At 44.0% G+C, this 19,058-nt stretch overlaps 1 protein-coding gene across 3 annotated transcripts in view; it reads right to left on the bottom strand.

The window, feature by feature from the left end:
* The window catches only part of TEX14 (testis expressed 14, intercellular bridge forming factor), an 87,489-nt gene that overhangs the window by 50,882 nt on the left and 17,549 nt on the right, over positions 1 to 19,058 (bottom strand). For 2 of the 3 annotated variants that reach the window (XM_053569099.1, XM_053569100.1), the window contains exons 2-9: positions 18,722 to 18,836; positions 12,629 to 12,794; positions 11,744 to 11,880; positions 7,051 to 7,132; positions 6,359 to 6,489; positions 4,928 to 5,041; positions 3,595 to 3,718; positions 1,940 to 2,118 (exon numbers count right to left, since the gene is read on the bottom strand). In XM_053569099.1, coding sequence (XP_053425074.1) covers positions 1,940 to 2,118; positions 3,595 to 3,718; positions 4,928 to 5,041; positions 6,359 to 6,489; positions 7,051 to 7,132; positions 11,744 to 11,880; positions 12,629 to 12,794; positions 18,722 to 18,836 — 1,048 coding nt within the window. Of the gene's footprint in view, positions 1 to 1,939; positions 2,119 to 3,594; positions 3,719 to 4,927; positions 5,042 to 6,358; positions 6,507 to 7,034; positions 7,133 to 11,743; positions 11,881 to 12,628; positions 12,795 to 18,721; positions 18,837 to 19,058 lie in introns of all 3 variants that reach the window. The other variant, XM_053569098.1, reaches the window with a different exon arrangement.

The raw sequence follows: 19,058 nt of genomic DNA, 5'->3' as shown, positions 1-19,058 counted from the left end.
CTGCCTGTAATTCTATTACTTGGAGAGGCTGTGGAGGGAGATTCCTTTGAACTCAGGGGTTCAAGACCAGCCTGAGCATAAGTGAAACCTTTCCTCTAGAAAATATAGAAAAACTAGCTCGGTGTGATGGTGTGTGCTTGTAGTCCCATCTACTGGGGAGGATGAGGCAAGAGGATCACTTGAACTTGGGAGTTTGAGGTTGCTGTGAGCTAAGCTGATGTCACAGCACTCTAGCCTGGGTAACAAAGTGAGACTCTACAAATAAATAAATAAATAACAACAGAAATCCTTGCCCTCATGGAGTTTTTCACCTAGCAAGAGAAATTACAAAGGGTGTGAGAAATGAAGGCCTGGCCAGAAACAAAGCATCAGGGGGTCAGGGTAAGAGGAGGTAGACGGGTCTAAGCAAGAGGTCTACCCAATGGCAGAAGAGTGGCATCAACACTGGGCAAAGGCTCAGAGCTAGGCAGCACAGAAGTACAGGGGACATGATCTCAGAGCTGAGGGGTGAGAAAGGAGGTCAGTCCCCAGCTCTCAGGAAAACTTTGACTCCAGCCCCAAAGGAAACTAAGCTCATCTACCAACCCTTCATGAGGACACTTTGTTAGACTGCACTGAGCCCCGTGATGGCAGGGTATGCTCTGCATATCCAGCAGCCCAGAACCTAGCCTGGACATGGTGGGGCGGGGGTGTGTGTCAGGCCATCAGGCTCATCAGCACCTATCACCTTCTCTCTTCTTCCAGGATGAACAGCTAAGGCACATTTCTCAGCCTTCCTACAGTAAAGGTAAAAGTAGAGTAAAATGGCTCTAGCCATTGCAAAGTGGGAAGCAATGATATTACCTATTTTAGGCTGGCCCCTAACCCCACCTGTGTCCCCCCCATGCTCTCTCTCTTGCTCACTGACTAGAAACACAAAGAATGCAGCAGGAGCTGGGCAAGGAGGCTCACGCCTTATAATCTTACCACTTTGGGAGGCTTAGGCAGGTGAATTACTTGAGCTTAAGTGTTAAGACCAGCCTGAACAAGAGTGAGACCCTGTCTCTACTAAAAATAACTGGGCATTGTGGCTGGCGCCTGTAGTCCCAGCTACTTGGGAAGCTGAGGCAGGAAAATTACTTGAGCCCAAGAGTTTGAGGTTGCTGTGAGCTATGATGCCATGACACTCTATCCAGGGTGACAGAGTAAGACTCTGTCACTAAAAAAAAAAAAAAAAAAAACATAAAGAATACTCCAGGGTATTAAAGCCCAAAGGGTGGCAGAGTCATGGATGGGACAGACATAGAAAGAACACTGCCATGCTCTAATACACATATTAGACTGCAATCTGAGTGAGAAATACACCTCATATTGTGTTAAGCCATTGAAAATTTTGTAGTGGACAGCTATAGTGCTGATATACATTGGCTAATATCTCTTACTTATTAAATGTTCATTAAAATATCCTGAGTATGGGCAGTGCCTGTGGCTCAGTGGGTAGGGCGACGGACCCATATACCGAGGGTGGCAGGTTCAAACCTGGCCCCAACCAAACTGCAACAAAAAAAAAGCCAGGCGTTGTGATAGGCGCCTGTAGTCCCAGCTACTCGGGAGGCTCAGGCAAGAGAATTACCTAAGCCCAGGAGCTGAAGGTTGCTGTGAGCTGTGACACCACAGCACTCTACCAAGGACGATAAAGTGAGATTCTGTCTCTAAATTATATATATATATATATATATATATATATACATACATATATACACACCCTGAGTAGAAGCAAATTCCCCAAAGTCCTTCTAGTCTTGGCAGACAGGGTAAGGCATTTGGGAAACCTCTTCATTCACTGAAGGGCAGTTCAGCCCACCAATGAGGAGTCCTACCCAGATCAGATTCTGTCTCTACAGCAAAAGTTTCCCAAGGACCTTCTTTAGGAGGAAGTCACATTCCAGGTTGCACCCACCTTTCCATCATGTACTCTAGGTTGGTTAGCCTCGCTTCCCCCGTGGAAACGATGTGGACCGCATAGGAGCTGAGGGAGCGATGGATAAACCCCCGAGAATGCAGGTATCTCAGTGCGTCAGAGACCTGGAGCAACAGGTGCACAATCACCTCCATGTGCAACACTGGGAACTGGGACCGCTGCAAGAGAGATTAGACACCAGGAATAAAAGGAACCAGTACCCCGACACTGCATTTCCAAAGTTTTTCAATTTGATCCTCATGGGAGGACCCCCATTTTACATACAAAGGGAAAACCTAAAGCTCAGTGAGGCTAAGTGATTGGTCTAAGGCCCTATTGACCAGGCCCCTTCAGCTCCTTTTCCTTAGCTGAGCTGCTTCCCATCACAAATAATGAAGAGAAAGTTCTCAAAACCTAGCGTGGATCCAGGGTTGACCTGGGGAAAACTGCCAGGGGGATTCCCCCCACTACCACTAGTAAACCTGTCCTGTCTCTTCCCTGTCCAAGCCTATGCTGCTGAGAGAACCTGGAAGCTAAAGGACTCCACAGGGTGCAGATAACCAGTTCAGCCCCTATCCCAGTCAGATAAACAAGAAAGTTCATCCTAAGGGAATAGAAATTCACTCACATGGGCAGCACCCATAGCTCAGTGAGTAGGGTTTCGGCCACATACACCAAGGGTGGAGGATTCGAACCTGGCCCAGGCCAGCTAAACAACAATGACAACTCCAACTACAAAAAAAAATAGCCAGGTGTTATGGCGGACACCTGTAGCCCCAGCTACTTGGGAGGCTGAGGCAAGAGAATCACTTCAGCCCAAGAGTTTGAGGTTGCTGTGAGCTGTGATGCCAAGGCACTCTACTGAGGGCAACATAGTGAAACTCTAGTCTCAAAAAAAAAAAAAAGAAAAGAAAAAAATCAAATCTTCCAGGAGCTCTCTGGAAACCACAGCTAAGCCCAAAGCACACTTCTCAAAGAATCTGTAGGCCACAGAAGATGTCCCCAAACCCCAGAGAAATTTGAGGTGAGAGGGGAACGACATAGGCCTCTAACAAAACAAAGCAGGGCTGAGCACTGTGGCTCACGCCTACAATCTGCACTCTGGGAGGCTGAGGTGGGTGGATTGCCTGAGCTCAGGAGTTCAAGACCAGCCTGAGCAAGAGCAAGACAATCAGCCAGGCACTGTGGCAGGCTATAAGCCCAAGCTACTTGGAAGGCTGAGGCAAAAGGACCAATTGAGCCCAGGAGTTTGAGGTTGCTATGAGCTATGACACCACGGCATTCTACCCAGGGCATGAGTGAAGCTCTGTCTCAAAAAAAAAAAAAAAAAAAAAAGGGCAGGATAGCACACAAGTGACAATGTAGAAAAATAAAGCCAGGGCTATTGAATTACAATTAGCTAGAAATGTATTTGTGTGTTTTCTGGGTCTGCTGCCTCGTAAGTGTGTGATAAAGAAGCAGGATTGATAATAATAAAAATCATACTAGTCCTAAGCATATGCTTATTAGCCTTAAATGGCATGTTATATGGCCAGAATAAAGTCAAAGAATTAAGAGATTTCTTTTCTATGCACATGTGAATGGGATCTCTACAGCTAGGGCAGGGAAGAAGTAGGTGGGCAGCTAAGAGAAAAGCCAGGAAAACAGCTGTTTACTCGTTCATGGAGAACGCTGAACAGCGTGCCAACAGTGACACGCTCATACACAAGACGGGTCTGCTCCAGGTCCTGGGACAGGCACACGGCCATCAGCTGCAGTAGGTGGGGGTGCCGTAACTTGCTGCAAGAGAAGAAGCTTTAGATGGAGGAGGGTAAAGGGAGACATGATGAAAAAACGAGTGCTGCCCTTTCTCTAGGCCCTTTGAACACCAGTCTAATACTATTTCTACAATATTTTTTTAAGAAAATAGGATGGGGTGCTGGTGGAAGATCTCTAGAATTTGTGGCCTTTTGCTGATTAGATCCTGAAAGCTTAAAGTCATCAATGACAATAATGTCTCTAAGATGACTTAGTGCCATAGTTCAGTGGTTATAGAGCTGGCCAGGGCTCGGGGTTCAAACCCCGAGCCCTGGCCAGCTAAAACAATGACAATTGCAACAAAAAAAATAGCTGGGCATTGTGGCAGGCGTCTGTAGTCCCAGCTACTTGGGAGGCTGAGGCAAGAGAATTGCTTAAGCCCAAACGTTTGAGGTTGCTATGAGTTGTGACATCACAGCACTCTACTGAGGGTGACATAGTGAGACTCTGTCTCAAATAATAATAATAATAATAATAATATCTCTAAGAGTTTCTAAGCAAAACATTCTGCATACTTCATCTGAGATCCTAACAACTACCTACAGGAAACATATCATTATGCTCATTTTAAACATGAAGAAACAAATGTCATGGAAATATTAGAAACCTGCCGAAGTTCACACACCCCACTCAGTCTCATGTCAAAGTCTACATTGCATCTATACATCCTTCTAACTTCCTTGGGGTTCTTTCAGGGTAATTTCCCCAGAAGGAAGAATTTAGTGTCTCTAGACACCTCCTGTAGGAATTGCGTGGCCTTCTCAAATAAGCCTGATTTATCCTCCATTCCAGAGCCTCAGTGGCCCTGTTATAAAACAAAACAAAACAAAACAAAACACGAATTTAGAGCCCGTCCTAGTGAGAACTAAAGGACCTAACCCTGGAGCTCCAGGAAATCTAAGGTCTGGAGACCTGTGAGCATGTCCTCAATGACATGGTTCCTCAGATATCTGGATCTCATGCACAGCCATGCTTTATGAAAACACGATGCCCACATGTGTTCTAATGGGAACAAAATGGATGGGTTTCATGGGTTGCAGCAGGAAGCTAGACCATTCAGAGACATGGGGAAATGCTGAGGCTGTGAGGGGCTGGTGTTCCATACCCCAGGGATAGCTCTGTATAGCCTGGAACCTGGGTCTGCAGAAACACCTGGAACTGTAAGGGGCTGGTGTTGGGCCTTCTCCTTACCTGCTGTGTTCTTGCTCCGCAATTAACAAGTCGGCCAGCCGCAGCCTGCTGCAGTGTGGGTGGGTGGGGAGATTCAGCTCTTTCACTGTCACCCTGCTCCCATTCCACACCAGGCTACAAGGGGAGGAAATAATTTGAGGAGGAGGGGGTGAGCAGCCACTTCTTCAATGACTGAGCTTTTCCCAGAGAAGTGGTATCTACACAGAACCTGTAACCCACTGAACACTGCTGGGTTCTCCTTCCCACTATCCCCAGGTACTAAAGCACCTCGAGGAACTTAGGAACAGGGGGTAGGAAGTGACTGGAAGGGAGTGACTTGATCAGGTTTGTATTTTAGAAAGACAATCGGGGGGAGGGCCTATGGCTCAAAGGAGTAGGCACTGGCCCCATATGCCGGAGGTGGTGGGTTCAAACCCAGCCCTGGCCAAAAACAAAAGACAAAAAACAGAAAGACAATGGTACCAATAGTGTGGGGAATGAGTAGGACAAGGTTAGTCCAGAAAATGGAAGGCCAGTTACATGGTCAGTCCAGGTGAGAGATGGTGGTGTCTCAGGTGAAAACAGCAGCAATGGAACAGAGAAAAGGAGAGCTGATAACAAATCCATGGTCTGGGCAGGAAAACAAGAGACAGACACAAGGACAGAAGGCCTTACAAATCTGCCAAATGCCTTTTTGGAGGGTGTTTCTTCTAATCAGAAAATAGGCATTCAGGTTCATGCTGAGAGACATTGGCCAAGACAACCCCCGTGACTCTGCACAGGCTGGGTCTCTGGGGATTCAGAACATTCCCCAGGGACTTTTGTCATAAATAAATCCCATTACTGGCACTTCTACTGGATTTGGCTCCTGAGAATTACAGCTAATGCCTATTCTAGTATCTATAGGGGCCTCAGTGTCCTTTTGCCTATATTAGAGGCAAGATTGTCATCACCAAGCTGCCTCCAATTCTTTAGAAAGCAGAGAAGTTAAAATATTGAACTAATTAATCTTTCAGAAGAGTAGTTCTCCTCCTGGAAGACATCTGACAATGTCTGCAGACAGCTGGGTTTTCACAGCTACAGGGGTCATACGGCACTACTACTAACACTGGTGGGTAGAAGCCAGGAATGCTCCTGAACATCCTCCAATGCATGGGACCACTCCCACAACAAGGATCATATGGCCAAAAATGGTAATAATGTCCAGGTTGAGAAACCCTGATTTAGACATATGTTCTTAAGAGTTCTGGATTGGGCGGTGCCTGTGGCTCAAAGGAGTAGGGCACTGGCCCCATATGCCGGAGGTGGTGGGTTCAAACCCAGCTGTGGCAAAAAAAAAAAAAAAGAGTTCTGGGTAATTGAGCAAAAATGTTCCACACAGAAGGAAGTCACATGGAGCCCACTCTTCCCATGGAACTAAATCACAACTCTCACTGTCCAGCCCCTGCTTACTTGGTCATGACCATGTAAGGGCCACTGAAGAAAGAGGAAGTGGGCTCATCATCAGCTTGAATCACTTCCTTTTCTCCAATGACTGGAAGAGATCCTAGATAGGCAAGCTGTGTCCCTCCTGTAAGGTAAAACTGAAACAAAGCACAGCCTCAAATTATGAAGAAGGGAAGAAAAACAAAGTATTTCCAGAATCTTCAACCAGCTAAAATAATGATAGCTGCTACTTACCAATTTGGTGAATACCCCTACTAACTGGACATTATTCTTTATATTATCTTTAATCTTCCTAGGAAATTTACAGGTTGAATTATTCTTTTTCTTTTACTAATGAAGAAACTGAACCTCCTAGAAAGAGGTCAGATGTTGGCCTAAAGCACCAAAGTTAGAACCACGGGTCCTGTTGTGGCCCCCACAGATCTCTGCCTCTCTGTTAAAAAGAATATATCCAAGGTCTTCACTGAGAATTAAAGGACCATTTTCTAAACTCCCCAAATCTAGCCCAGGGTCATTAAAGCGAATTCTCTAGGGTTTTGACCATTTGTTACTAAGGGCAAGAATATTAAAAGATACCTTTTTCTCAAAAGGGAATAAAGGGAGGGAAATCACTTTGGTGAGGAAAAGAGGAGTTGAACAAAGGTGGGAAGTCCTTCAATTAGTCCCACAAATGCTGGAAAACAGTAGTAATCTCTTACCTTTCCAAAGCCAAAGCTGTAGATATTTTGGGCAGAAATAACTCCAGCTTTAAGCAGTCGGTTAGGAGAACCATTAGAGTTTCTAGAAATATTTAAAAAAGAACTAAAAATCAACCACTCATATCCAGAGGAACAATGCTGAACAAGTTTTCAGAATGTACAGTTGATTTTGTGTTTACTAATTGACTTTTTAATCACAGAACTAGAGAAAATGTAATAGCCAGCCTCTGAGAGGGGTCCTGTAAGTCTCACCTCCTTGTATTCATGCCCTTATGTAGCCCATCACAGGTCAGAAAGGGCTGACCTGTTAACTCAAGAGAATAATGCAGAAATGATGGAGTGTCTTTTCTGAAGCTAGAGCCACCAGAACCTCTGCCCTCATCTCTCCTTGGATCATTTTCTCTGGAGGAAGCAAGCTGCCATAATGTTAGGACACTCAAGAAGCCCTATGGAGAGACTCAAGACCCAGTAGCAGGGTGTGAGTGAGCTACCCTGAAAGTGGATCCTCCATCCCCAGTCAAGCCTTCAGATGACTGCAGCCCTAACTAATATCTTGACTGCCACTTTGTGAGAAATCTTGAGCCAGAACATCCCAGCCAAGCCAGTCCCTGATTCCTGATCAACAGAAATTGTGTGAGATAAAAATGTTTGTTATTTGAAGCTGCTAAATGGTGTCATGGGGAGTATATGTGATTCATTACATAGTAATGAATGAATATAGATGGTCAGAGTTGGAAAGAATCACAGAGCATATCTTGTCCAATGCTATCATTTTACAGATAGGAAAACTGAAGCCCAGGGATGAGAAGCATGCTGGTCTGAGATGAAGAAGAGCAGGGACCACACTCTGATGCTACTCATTCCATCCACTGCTCTTCCCACATCCACACACTCAAACCACTACCTGCACACCAGGACCCCCATTAACTGAAGGTGAGTAGTGATTATATTTTTTTGACTCTCACAGCCTGGCATGGGGCCATACGCACAGTAAGTGATCAGTTAACACTTGCTGATTAAGTAGTTTCAGCTCAGATTAAAAGAAAAAACATTCTGCTACTACTGGAGCCACTTTCTCTTTTCTTGGCAAATGGCAAAAAAGCTGAAAGGGACAATGCAAACTCAACTCCAGCTGAGGCCCCATGTGCTACTAATCATGAACAAGTGTAAACACTTTACTTCTACTTTTATAAGTATTTTAGGCTCTATCTCCTTGCTAACTCATCACTGCCAAGCAATCTCTTCCCCACTTCAAGCTGGTATGCTGTTGAAGAGAAGATTCTGAAGTTGGAATGAAGGACATCCCAATTTACAGTGGATGTCCAAGCATTATTAGTGATAGTGTCCCTTTCATTCTCAAAACAGCCAGCAGATGATAAGCTACATGGTCACCCTCATTTGAGTATACAGACTGTAAGAAAAAGGCTCTTTGCGGCGGTGGTGCTTGTGGCTCAGTGAGTAGGGCGCCAGCCCCATACACCAAGGGTGGGTGGCGAGTTTGAACCTGGCCCTGGCCAAATTCCAACAACAACAAAAAATAGCTGAGCATTGTGGTGGGTGCTGTAGTCCGAGCTACTCGGGAGGCTGAGGCAAGAAAATAGCCTAAGCCCAAGAGCTGGAGGTTGCTGTGAGCTGTGATGCCACAGCACTCTACCAAGGGCAACAAAGTGAGACTCTGTCTCTAAAAAAAGAAAAGAAAAGAAAAAGGCTCTTTTCTCACACCAACTCATTAGTGTCTTCTCTAGAAAAAAGGCCTATGTATTTAGGCCTCAAATATCTAAGTGACAATAGCTCAGCATGTTGGCTCACACCTGTAGTCATAGCCACTTGGGAGGCGAAGGGGGAAGGATTGCATAAGGCCAGAAGTTCAGAGCAGCCTGACTAATACAAGACTTCTCAAAAAAAAAAAAAAAAAAAAAATCTAGGAGGGAGTGGACAGTTTCCTGCCTAAGGGAAGGGACTTTTAGCTGGCAATGAGGGTGGCAGACCATGCAAGAGCAGAACAGGGGGAACCACCGAGAAAGCCTCTTGTCCTTCCATCAGGGGCCTCCCAGCAGCATTTGTGGCTCTTTGGAGGGTGAGAATTCTGTTTAAGGAGCTGTGTGTTCCCTAACAGTGACCTGGACAACAACTGCAGTTCAGACCTACATTTCTTGCTCTCTTATCTAATTTCTCAGTTCACATCATTTAACTAAACTCATCTGGGTCAAAGGAAGAAAAAACTGACTTCAAGAGCCTGGTGGACATAGAGATACATTTACAGCTACTTGGGAGGTGGGAGCATCTCTCAAGCCCAGAAGTTTGAGACCAGCCTGGGGAAGATAATATGACTTTGTCTCTTTAAAAACAAACAAACAGGGCGGCCAGCGCCTGTGGCTCAAGGAGTAGGGCACCGGCCCCATATACCGGGGGTGGTGGGTTCAAGTCTGGCCCCGGCCAAAAAACTGCAAAAAATAAAATAAAATAACAGAAAACAAACAAACAAAAATTGACTCCAGTCATCTACCACCATGCAATCATCTGTTCTTCTCAATTCAGTTCTTTTCCTTTCCTGATCCAGGTTCTGTGTAAACAGATACCTGTGAGGAATCCTATCTGACTAGTTACCACTAAAAGACCTGAGATGCCGACTCTTATTTCAAGAATTTTTAGGGTTTCTTTACATTAAAAAGGGGGGAGAGAATGCTTCTCCATCTTATTTTAGCATTCTATTAACCCCACACTAAGTATGTTTCATCTAATTATGCTAATAGATGCTATGTTTGGATTAGTAACTGAGGCCAGAAGTGGTGGCTCATGCCTATAATCCTAGCACTCTGGGAGGCCAAGGTAGGAGAGTTCCTTGAGCTCAGGAGTTCCAGACCAGCCTGAGTAAGAGTGAGACTGTCCCTACTAAAAATAGAAAAACTCAGGCAGGGCCCATAGCTCAGTGGGTAGAGGTGCCAGCCACATATACCCAAGCTGGCGGGTTCGAACCCGGCCAAGGCCAGCTAAAACAACAATGACACCTGCAACAAAAAAAATAGTCAAGTGTTGTGGCAGGCGCCTGTAGTCCCAGCTACTTGGGAGGCTGAGGCAAGAGAATCACTTCAGCCCAAGCATTTGGGGTTGCTGGGAGCTATGACGCCATGGCACTCTACCCAGGGCAATGGCTTGAGACTCTGTCTCAAATAAATGAATGAATGAATAAATAAATAATAAATAATAAATAAAAATAAAAATAGAAAAACTAGCCAGGCATGGTAGTGAACACCTATAGTCCCAGCTACTTGGGAGGATCTCAGGAGGGTCACTTGAAGTCAGGAGTTTGAAGTTAATGTGATCTAGGCTGATTCCAGGGCACTCTAACCTGGGTATCAGAGTCTCAAAAAAATACATAGATTAATAACTGATATTTTATAAGTTTATCAATACTTAAACTTGTGTTTTCCTATAAGGCTGGCCCGTGAACCTACTCTCATTGTGCTAAACTCTACCATGCACCAGACAGCTATAGATTAGTGGTGATGATGGGCGGCGCCTGTGGCTCAAGGGGTAGGGCGCCGGTCCCATATTCCGGAGGTGGCGGGTTCAAACCCAGCCCCGGCCAAAAACCAAAAAAAAAAAAAAGAAAAAGAAATAGATTAGTGGTGATGACTATAAGACCAACACGATCCTTGCCTTTTGGAGTTCACAGTCTACTAGAAAAATGGAGAAGAAAGTATACAAATAAAATAATTGCAGATTGTGCATGTCTCTCTAACTCAGAATAGGGAAACTCCAGGCAAGGGTGATGGGCAGGAGATGAGGTGGGAAAAGGAGGAGGAGCTGGAGGCAGAGCCTCTAAGGCCAGAAGAAGGATTTGGGATTTTATTCTGATAGGCATGGGGAAGTAGCACAACTTGATTTCCATTTTAAAAAGGTCATTCTAGATGCTGAATAACCAAGTCTAGCCAAAATGGCAATATAGGAATTAGGAGTAAGTAGTCCTCAAGAGGATTGTGACCTCATCTCGCCTGAAAGGCAGCATTAACCAGGTCATCAGAAGGAAAACAGGATTCAATGTGTATCAAGGATAGGATGAGGGAGGCTTGCAAGTGTGGTAAGTCCAGCTACCCGCATCACAGAAAGAGAGGTTGTCAGGGAAAAGCAAAATGGAAAAGGTTCTCCAAATACAAACCCTTGAACTTGAAATAATTCCCCACACAAGCTTCTCCCTGAGCATGAAAAACCTGGGGCCCAACTCCTGTAGCTGTGAAGGTGGGGAGAGAGAGCTGCTCACTCAGTGGGCACCAAGTCTTTTGCTTCAGCTTAAAATAGCCCAAGAAACATGGTCTTCTGCAACTTTAATAATAAAGAGAACACTCTTTCTGTAGTTCAGGAATGACAAAGAAAAGCCAGGCAGCCTAGGTAAAGGTTTTTTCGGCTCATCAGACTTGAGTAGCTCCCCTTCTGCTGACCACAAAATGGTTCCTACTAGTGCCCACAGGTATTCCCCTCAGACCTTCCAGAAGGAAAGAGGGGAAGGAAATGGCCAAAGGTGCTCCTCTCGCCATCCTTTATCAGTGGCCACATTTTCTGAGTGCACCTCTTTGGGTGGGCCAAATGCTAGAGGGTACCAATGTGGAGAAAAAAGTCAGTCTGAGCTACAGGGCCCCCATGAGGAAGGCTGGGATGATGCAGAAAACTCCACTCTGCATGAGGCAGTACTCACCCCTGCATGAGGCCCCCAAACCAGGGCGGGCTGCAGATGAGCCGCTGTGGGGAATCTATCTTCTTCAGCAGGTCATAAGATAAGCCCTGGATGATGGCCTGCATGTGCGAGGCACAGCGCTGCATGAACTCCACCATCTGCAACACACCGCAGAAAAGCTCAATGCTGGCCACACCAGCCTTCCATGAGAATGGAGGAACAGGTGGGAAGAAAAATGATCAGACGAACTGGGAACCCTGACATGGGAAATCTCTAGAAAAGGAAGGGCTCAGGTGACTTTCTAAAGATATGGAATGTTTTCAGAGAGAAGATTTGGTAACAGTTTCCTCCAACCCCCTTCTTTAATAGATGAGGAAATGGAGGATGAGAGGAGTAAAATTACTGGTCCAAAGCCCAATAAGATAAAGAACAAGTGGTAGTACAAGTGACTCTGCATATGGACGTGCTTGGCACTGTGCATGCCCTTTCTGTTTTACATTTGTTATCTTATTTAGTTCCTTGTTAAAATATATCACATCCTCAGCCAAGTTAACTTAACGTCAATGGCCTTCAAAATCCCCACCTATAAAATGGAGACTGTGATAGTGCTTATCTGAGAGGTTGTTGCAAAGACTAAATGGGTTAATACATAAAAAATATTTGGAGCAATGTCTGATTTGTGGTAACTAACACATACGTCAGAAAAATTATAACTGTTTTTCCCACCCCATGGATAGACAGACTAGAAAGGCGCACTAGATTTGCCCAAGGTTTTATGGCTGGTTAACTTGCCTCAACCCAGGCCTCAGTGCCAACGCTTAAGGATACTGCACATTCTGTGCTGCCCCATGGGATCATGACTCTCAGCCCACTGCTTTTCCACTGCAGAGTGGAGTCCACCCTTACCGGGATGCTACGCTCCTTTCCTGCTGTCAAGGCCCAGGTCTGTGGATTTCGACCCTTCTGGTCGTGGAGTCGCAGGTCACCTCCAGCATCCAGCAATTTGCTGAGTATCCACTGGTTTCCTGAAAATGCTGCTGCATGGACAGGGGTACTCCCATCAAAGCAGCGACTGGGGAGAGAGGATGGGTACAATGAATGTCCATGGGAACATGCCTTCCCTCCATGGAGGGGGATTTACATGGCTGCAGCTCTACAAAGGCAACCTTTAATGAAGAAAATTATAATAATTGTTATAATACCATTTGTGAGGCTCCAATCTGTGCCAACAGAGGTTTTACATATATTCCTTTTTCCATCCTTACTTTAACCTTTCCAGGCAGTATCATTTCCCAATTTATTGATGAGGAAACAAAAGAGCAAACCTGAGGTTCATTCCCAGGTGGGAGTCCAGCCCCAAGTCTCACCACCCCTAAAACTGGCAGCTCTGAAACAATCTCTAAGTGTTCTGGGATTAGGCTGCTCAAGCATCTAACAAGGAACCATCTCTCTCACGTGAGACTGTCTCTGCCCTCCCTCCAAAGCCTGTGCAGAGGCCCACAAAACCCTGACATCCGCAATCCAGTCCAAGATCTACATAAACCAATAAACTCTCTAAGGCAAGAAGAAATGGCCTTTATTGTGTCCAGGATACAGTGAAGATGTGATAATATGTAGCCTTGGTTTCCTAACCTGGTTGCACATCAGAATCACCTGCAGTGCTTTCTCCCTTAAATTGAAAAAGAAACAAATAGGAGGAGGAGAAAGGGGAAACAGAATGAGAAAAAGAAAGAATAAAAGAAAAAGAAAGAAAATAAAGAAGGAAAAAGAAAGAGAAGGAAAAGATAAGAAAAAAGTCTCCCACCCTGTATGTAACCCTCTGCACCTTCTAAAAGATTCATGGTTTTGAATTGCTGCTTTTAATAACATTTGTTATATTAAAAGTTACAATTTAAAAAAAAAGAAAAAAGTCTCCCAACACCTAGCACTCTTGCCCAGATACAACTACTATTTCAAGTTTTTGTATCCTTTTGGGAATTTTCTATGTATAAACAATTTTAAATTAAGAATGTGCTATAACAACTGTTCTACACCTTAATTTTTTCATTTAACACTATATCTTGGAGGACAGCCGCAGTAGCTTATATCTGTAATCCTAGTACTCTGGGAGGCCGAGGTGGGTGGATTGCCTGAACTCACGGGTTCGAGACCAGCCCAAACAAGAGCAAGACCCAGTCTCTAAAAACAGCCAGGTATCGTGGCAGGCACCTGTAGTCCCAGCTACTGAGGCAAGAGGATCACATGAGCCCAGGAGTTTGGGGATGTTGGGAGTTATGACACTCTAGCGAGGCTGACAAAGTGAGATTCTGTCTCAAAAAAAAAATATATATATAGATATTATATATATAGATAGATATAGATATAGATAGATATCTTGGAGAAATTTTCACACAAGAAAATACAAGTCACCTCAACTTTCTTTAATACCTGCACAGTACCAATGAATGGATGTTTCATAACCTAGTTAAAGAGCCACTAGAATATATGTCAAAAATAGATTCTCAGATTGCACCCAGACTGACTGAATCAGAATCTATGAGCAGAGAGACCAGAAATGTGTACTTTTGTACAGGTTCCTAAGGCGACAGTAATAATGCTGGCCTGTACCCAGATATCTGGGAAAGCAATGGCTCTCACTGTTGGCTCTTTCCCACTGCCAGGTCCCATAGGCAGCCCACCACAGTGCATTGTGGGACCCATAATATCCTTCAAAAACTTTGTATAATGTCTTTAAGTCTTCTAATCATTCTTCTCACAAATAGTAAGAAAATTTGGTTGAAGGAGAGAATATTCTTCATTTCTCATGAATACTAAGGTAGAAAGGAATAATGGTTTATTTATATCCACCTAAGCCTCACAGGAGAATCCAGGGCCAAGCACTATGAAAATGTATACTATCCTTTCTTCTCTCACTCGTGTTGGGGAAAAAATGTACTATGCTATTTTTAATCCAGAGGCTGAAAACTGGACTCTCAGATTGATTTGCCAGTTCAGTGTTCTAAAACAATTAAAATAACTATCTGAAAACTCACATCTGTGAAAAAAAGAAAAAATAATTTAAAAACATCAAAATAGTAGAGACTAGTAAACATATGCAAGATTTCACATTGAAATTTAGGATTTCCAGCTCTTGGAAATTTGGAGGATTTGGACTGTCTCCTTTTCCTGTCCAGCAGCAACAGATGTCCAATCTTCCTCAGAGAAAGCCTATAGCCTGTGACCCCTACTTGGTCCATTAGGCATCTGACTTTGTGAACCTAAGCAGCCCAGGCCATCACAACATTTCCATTAGGTGTTTAGGAATAAAACCTCCTCCCAGAAATTTCCCTTCACCTAGATAAGATATTTTTATTTTATTTTATTTATTTTTTTAAGACAGAGTCTCACTTTGTCACCCTCAGTAGAGTGCTGTGGCATCACAGCTCACAGCAAACTCAAACTCTTGGGCTCAAGACATTCTCTTGCCTCAGCCTCCCAAGTAGGTGAGACAACAGGCGCCTGTCTCAACACCCAGCTATTTTTAGACAAGGTCTTGCAATGGCTCAGGGTGATCTCGAATTCATGAGCTCAGGCAATCCACCCATCTCAGCCTCCCAGGGTGCTAGGATTATAGGTGTGTGCCACCACGACTAGCCTAAGATATTTTTAAAGTCATATGAAGGCCAGGGGCAATGGCTCATGCCTATAATCCTATCACTCCAGGAGGCTGAGGAGGGTAGATTGCTTGAGCTCAGGAGTTCAAGACCAGCCACAGCAAGAGCAAGACCCCATTTCTACTAACAAACAGAAAAATTAGCTGGGCGCTGTGGTGGGTACCTGTAGTCCCAGCTACTCAGGAGGCTGAAGCAAGGGGATCCCTTGAGCCCAGGGGTTTGAGGTTGCTCTTAGCTAGGATGCCAGGGCACTGTTATAGCCTGTGGCAACAGAGTAAAACTCTGTCAATAAATAAATAATAAGATTGACGTGAAAATGTTCTTAATTACAAAATACAAATTCATTGAGATTTGTTGTCCTTCCCTTGTTTTTGTCCTTTTCTATTTCCTTCCTGGCACCACTTCTAAAAAGGACACCTCTTTAAAGTTTGAGTTCTGGGGGTGGCGCCTGTGGCTCAGTGAGTAGGGTGCCAGCCCCACATACCAAGGATGGTGGGTTCCAACCCAGTCCCGGCCAAACTGCAACAACAACAAAAATACCTGGGCATTGTGGTGGACGCCTGTAGTTCCAGCTACTCGGGATGCTGAAACAAGAGAATTGCCTAAGTCCAAGAGCTGGAGTTTGCTGTGAGCTGTGACACCATGGTACTCTACCAAGGGCAACATAGTGAGACTTTATCTCAAGAAAAAGGAGGAATAAACTCTAGAGTTCTTCAGGGACCAGGGTACTTGGCACCATGAGCTGAACTGGTCTCAGCTCTATCATCAACACGGTACACCATTTATATAATATTATAGGCTAGTCGCTTAAACTTTCCAGGCCTTAGTTCCCTAATCTGTAAAATTAAAGGTTTGAATAATTTGATCTTTTTTTTTGAAATGAGAATGTTTTTACTGACATTCAAAATTGACAGTCTGTCTGAAACAATTTCCTTAAAAGCCAGGTTGAACAACTTATTAACCACTCTATAACTAGTATATTTAAAAGCCCAGAGCTTTCCTTAAAGGTGTGAAGCAAGATCAGAGTGAAGATAACAGAATTCAAGATTTTTCTGACTAGTTTGATTTTTAAAGAACCCTGCTATCAGTCTACACAAAATAGCTATAAATGAAAATGATGGGGGGGGGATGCTGCATTTTTGCTGAGGAACTACAGGGGGCCCCAATATGACCCTCCTACAAAGGTGTATCTGCAAATATAGGGTGAACTACCTCTGCTTTCCTAAGCTTTAAAATTAATTAATACAATAAAGACAATTGTGAGTCTAGGAAAAAATATTTTTTTTAATACCGTTCAAAGTATATCAATAGTCTAAAAAATGGCCAAGTAAGGTGGTTCATGCCTGTAATCCTACTATTCTGGAAGGCCAAAACAGGTGGATTACTTGAGCTCAGGAGTTCAGAGACCAGCCTGACCAAGGGCAAGAATCCATCTCTACCAAACACAGAAAAACTAGCTGGACATTGTGGCAGGTGCCTGTAATCCCAGCTATTTGGGAGGCTGCGGCAGTACGATCACTTGAGTATAAGAGTTTGAGGTTGCTATGAGATATGACAGCATTGTCCCCAGGACTCAGACTGAGACTCTGTCTCCAAAAAAAAAAAAAAAAAAAAAACTACAACAATTCTAGAAGGAATTACAGCAAAATGGTCATTGTGTTAAGTCACCTCCAGGTCACAGAACTGTCATACTCATTGGCTTTTTTCTTTATACTTTCCCAAGTTTTCTCCCACTAAGAAATCCCATAACCAACCCCTGCACACAAAAACACAAAACCTTCCAACACTAATACTTTAAACTTGGGTATAAAGTTCATTAAACAGGTAATTTTATCTCCTTAAGTAAAATGAGAAAGACTTAACAATTGTTCATATTCCGACATTTCTGTAAAAATCAGCTAGAATCATACAGTGCTCAAAACCTCAGTTTCTAGCTATGTTCAGTAGGACCTGTAAAAATGTCTTCCCTTCCCTCCCTGTCAAGAAGGTATCACGAAGATCATATGGGGTTGGGGCACAGTGGCTCCTACCTATAATCCTAGCACTCTGGGAAGGTAAGGTGGGTGGACTGCCTGAGCTCAGCAGCTCAAAACCAGCCTCAGCAAGAGTGATATCCAATCTCCACTAGGAGAAAAGAAAAGAAAGAAAAGAAAAGAAAAAGAAGGCTTGGCACCTGTACCACAGTGGTTTTGGCACCAGCCATATACACTGAGGGTAATGGGTTCGAACCCAGCCTGGGCCTGCCAAACAACAATGACAACTACAACCAAAAATAGCCAGGCATTGGGTGGCGCCTGTGGCTCAGTGAGTAGTAGGGCACCGGCCCCATATACCAAGGGTGGCAGGTTTGAACCATCCCTGGTCAAACTACAACAAAAAATAGCCAGGCATTGTGGCAGGTACCTGTAGTCCCAGCTACTACCTAAGCCCAAGAGCTGGAGGTTGCTGTGAGCTGTGATGTCACAGCACTCTACAGAGGGCAATAAAGTGAGACTCTGTCTCAAAAAGAGAAGAAAAGAAAAAGATTAGCCTGGCATTATGGTGGGTGCCTGTAGTCTCAGCTACTTGGGAGGCTGAGGCAAGAGGTTGACTTGAGTCCAAGAGTTTGAGTTTGCTGGGAGCTACAATGACACCACAGCACTCTAGCCAAGGTGACAAAGTGAGACTGTCACACACACACGAAAAAAAAAGTATAGAAAAAGAAAGACGTGCATATATCATTGAGTCATTACATTGTATTGCCATTCCACATTAAAATTTGGTTTTTGGTTGTTTTTTTTAAGAGAGAGTCTCACTATGTCACCCTTAGTAGAGTGCAGTAGAGTTCATCATAGCTCACAGCAACCTCCAGCTCTTGGGCTTAGGTGATTCTCTTCCCTCAGCCTCCCAAGTAGCTGGGACTACAGGCGCCTGCCACAATGCCGGGCTAGTTTTTTGTTGTTATAGTTATTATTGTTTGGTAGGTCCAGGCTGGGTTCAAACCCACCAGGTCCAGTGTATGTGGCTAGCGTCCTAGCCATTTGAGCTATAGGCTCTGAGCCCCACATTAAAATTTGGACTGTTAAACTCAAATTCTTTTAAATCGTAACTATAAAAGGTAAGTCACTCTTTCTGCCAAAAATGATACTAAGTCTATCAATTGGTTAAAGAATTTGGATGTGGGCAAGCAATGTGGCTCACACCTATTATAATCCTAGCACTCTGGGAGGCAGAGGTGAGTGGATTGCTTGACCTCAGGAGTTGGAAAGCAGCCTGACCAAGAGCAAGATACTCTCTACTAAAAATAAGAAAACATTTTGTAAAAGTACAAACCTAATTTTCTACATATTAATGTCTTCATACTTACTGATTTGGGTCTGATCCATAATCCACCAGAACATCAACTAATTTTGTAAGGCCTAATAATGCTGCAACAAAAAGTGCTGTCTGGCCCAGGGAGTTCACTGCATCAACATGAATTCCTGTAAAGCAAATACCAAATTCAATGTGAATATCAGGAATTTTCATGAGGTAAAACTAGGGAAAAATTAAATTTCTTTATGCTATCCACACATACATACCCAAAAGGTGAAAGACCAACTAGGAAAGCAAGCCTAGTGTTCATGCATCAAAAATGTTACTAACCCAAAAAAAAAAAAAAAAGTTACTACTGAATATATATATATACGATTTACAGGAATTGC

Source organism: Nycticebus coucang, chromosome 18 (genome assembly GCF_027406575.1).
Source record: "Nycticebus coucang isolate mNycCou1 chromosome 18, mNycCou1.pri, whole genome shotgun sequence".
Lineage (NCBI taxonomy): Eukaryota > Metazoa > Chordata > Mammalia > Primates > Lorisidae > Nycticebus > Nycticebus coucang.
The sequence above is the reverse complement of the archived record's forward strand: the minus strand, read 5'-3'. Positions and strand labels throughout refer to the sequence as shown.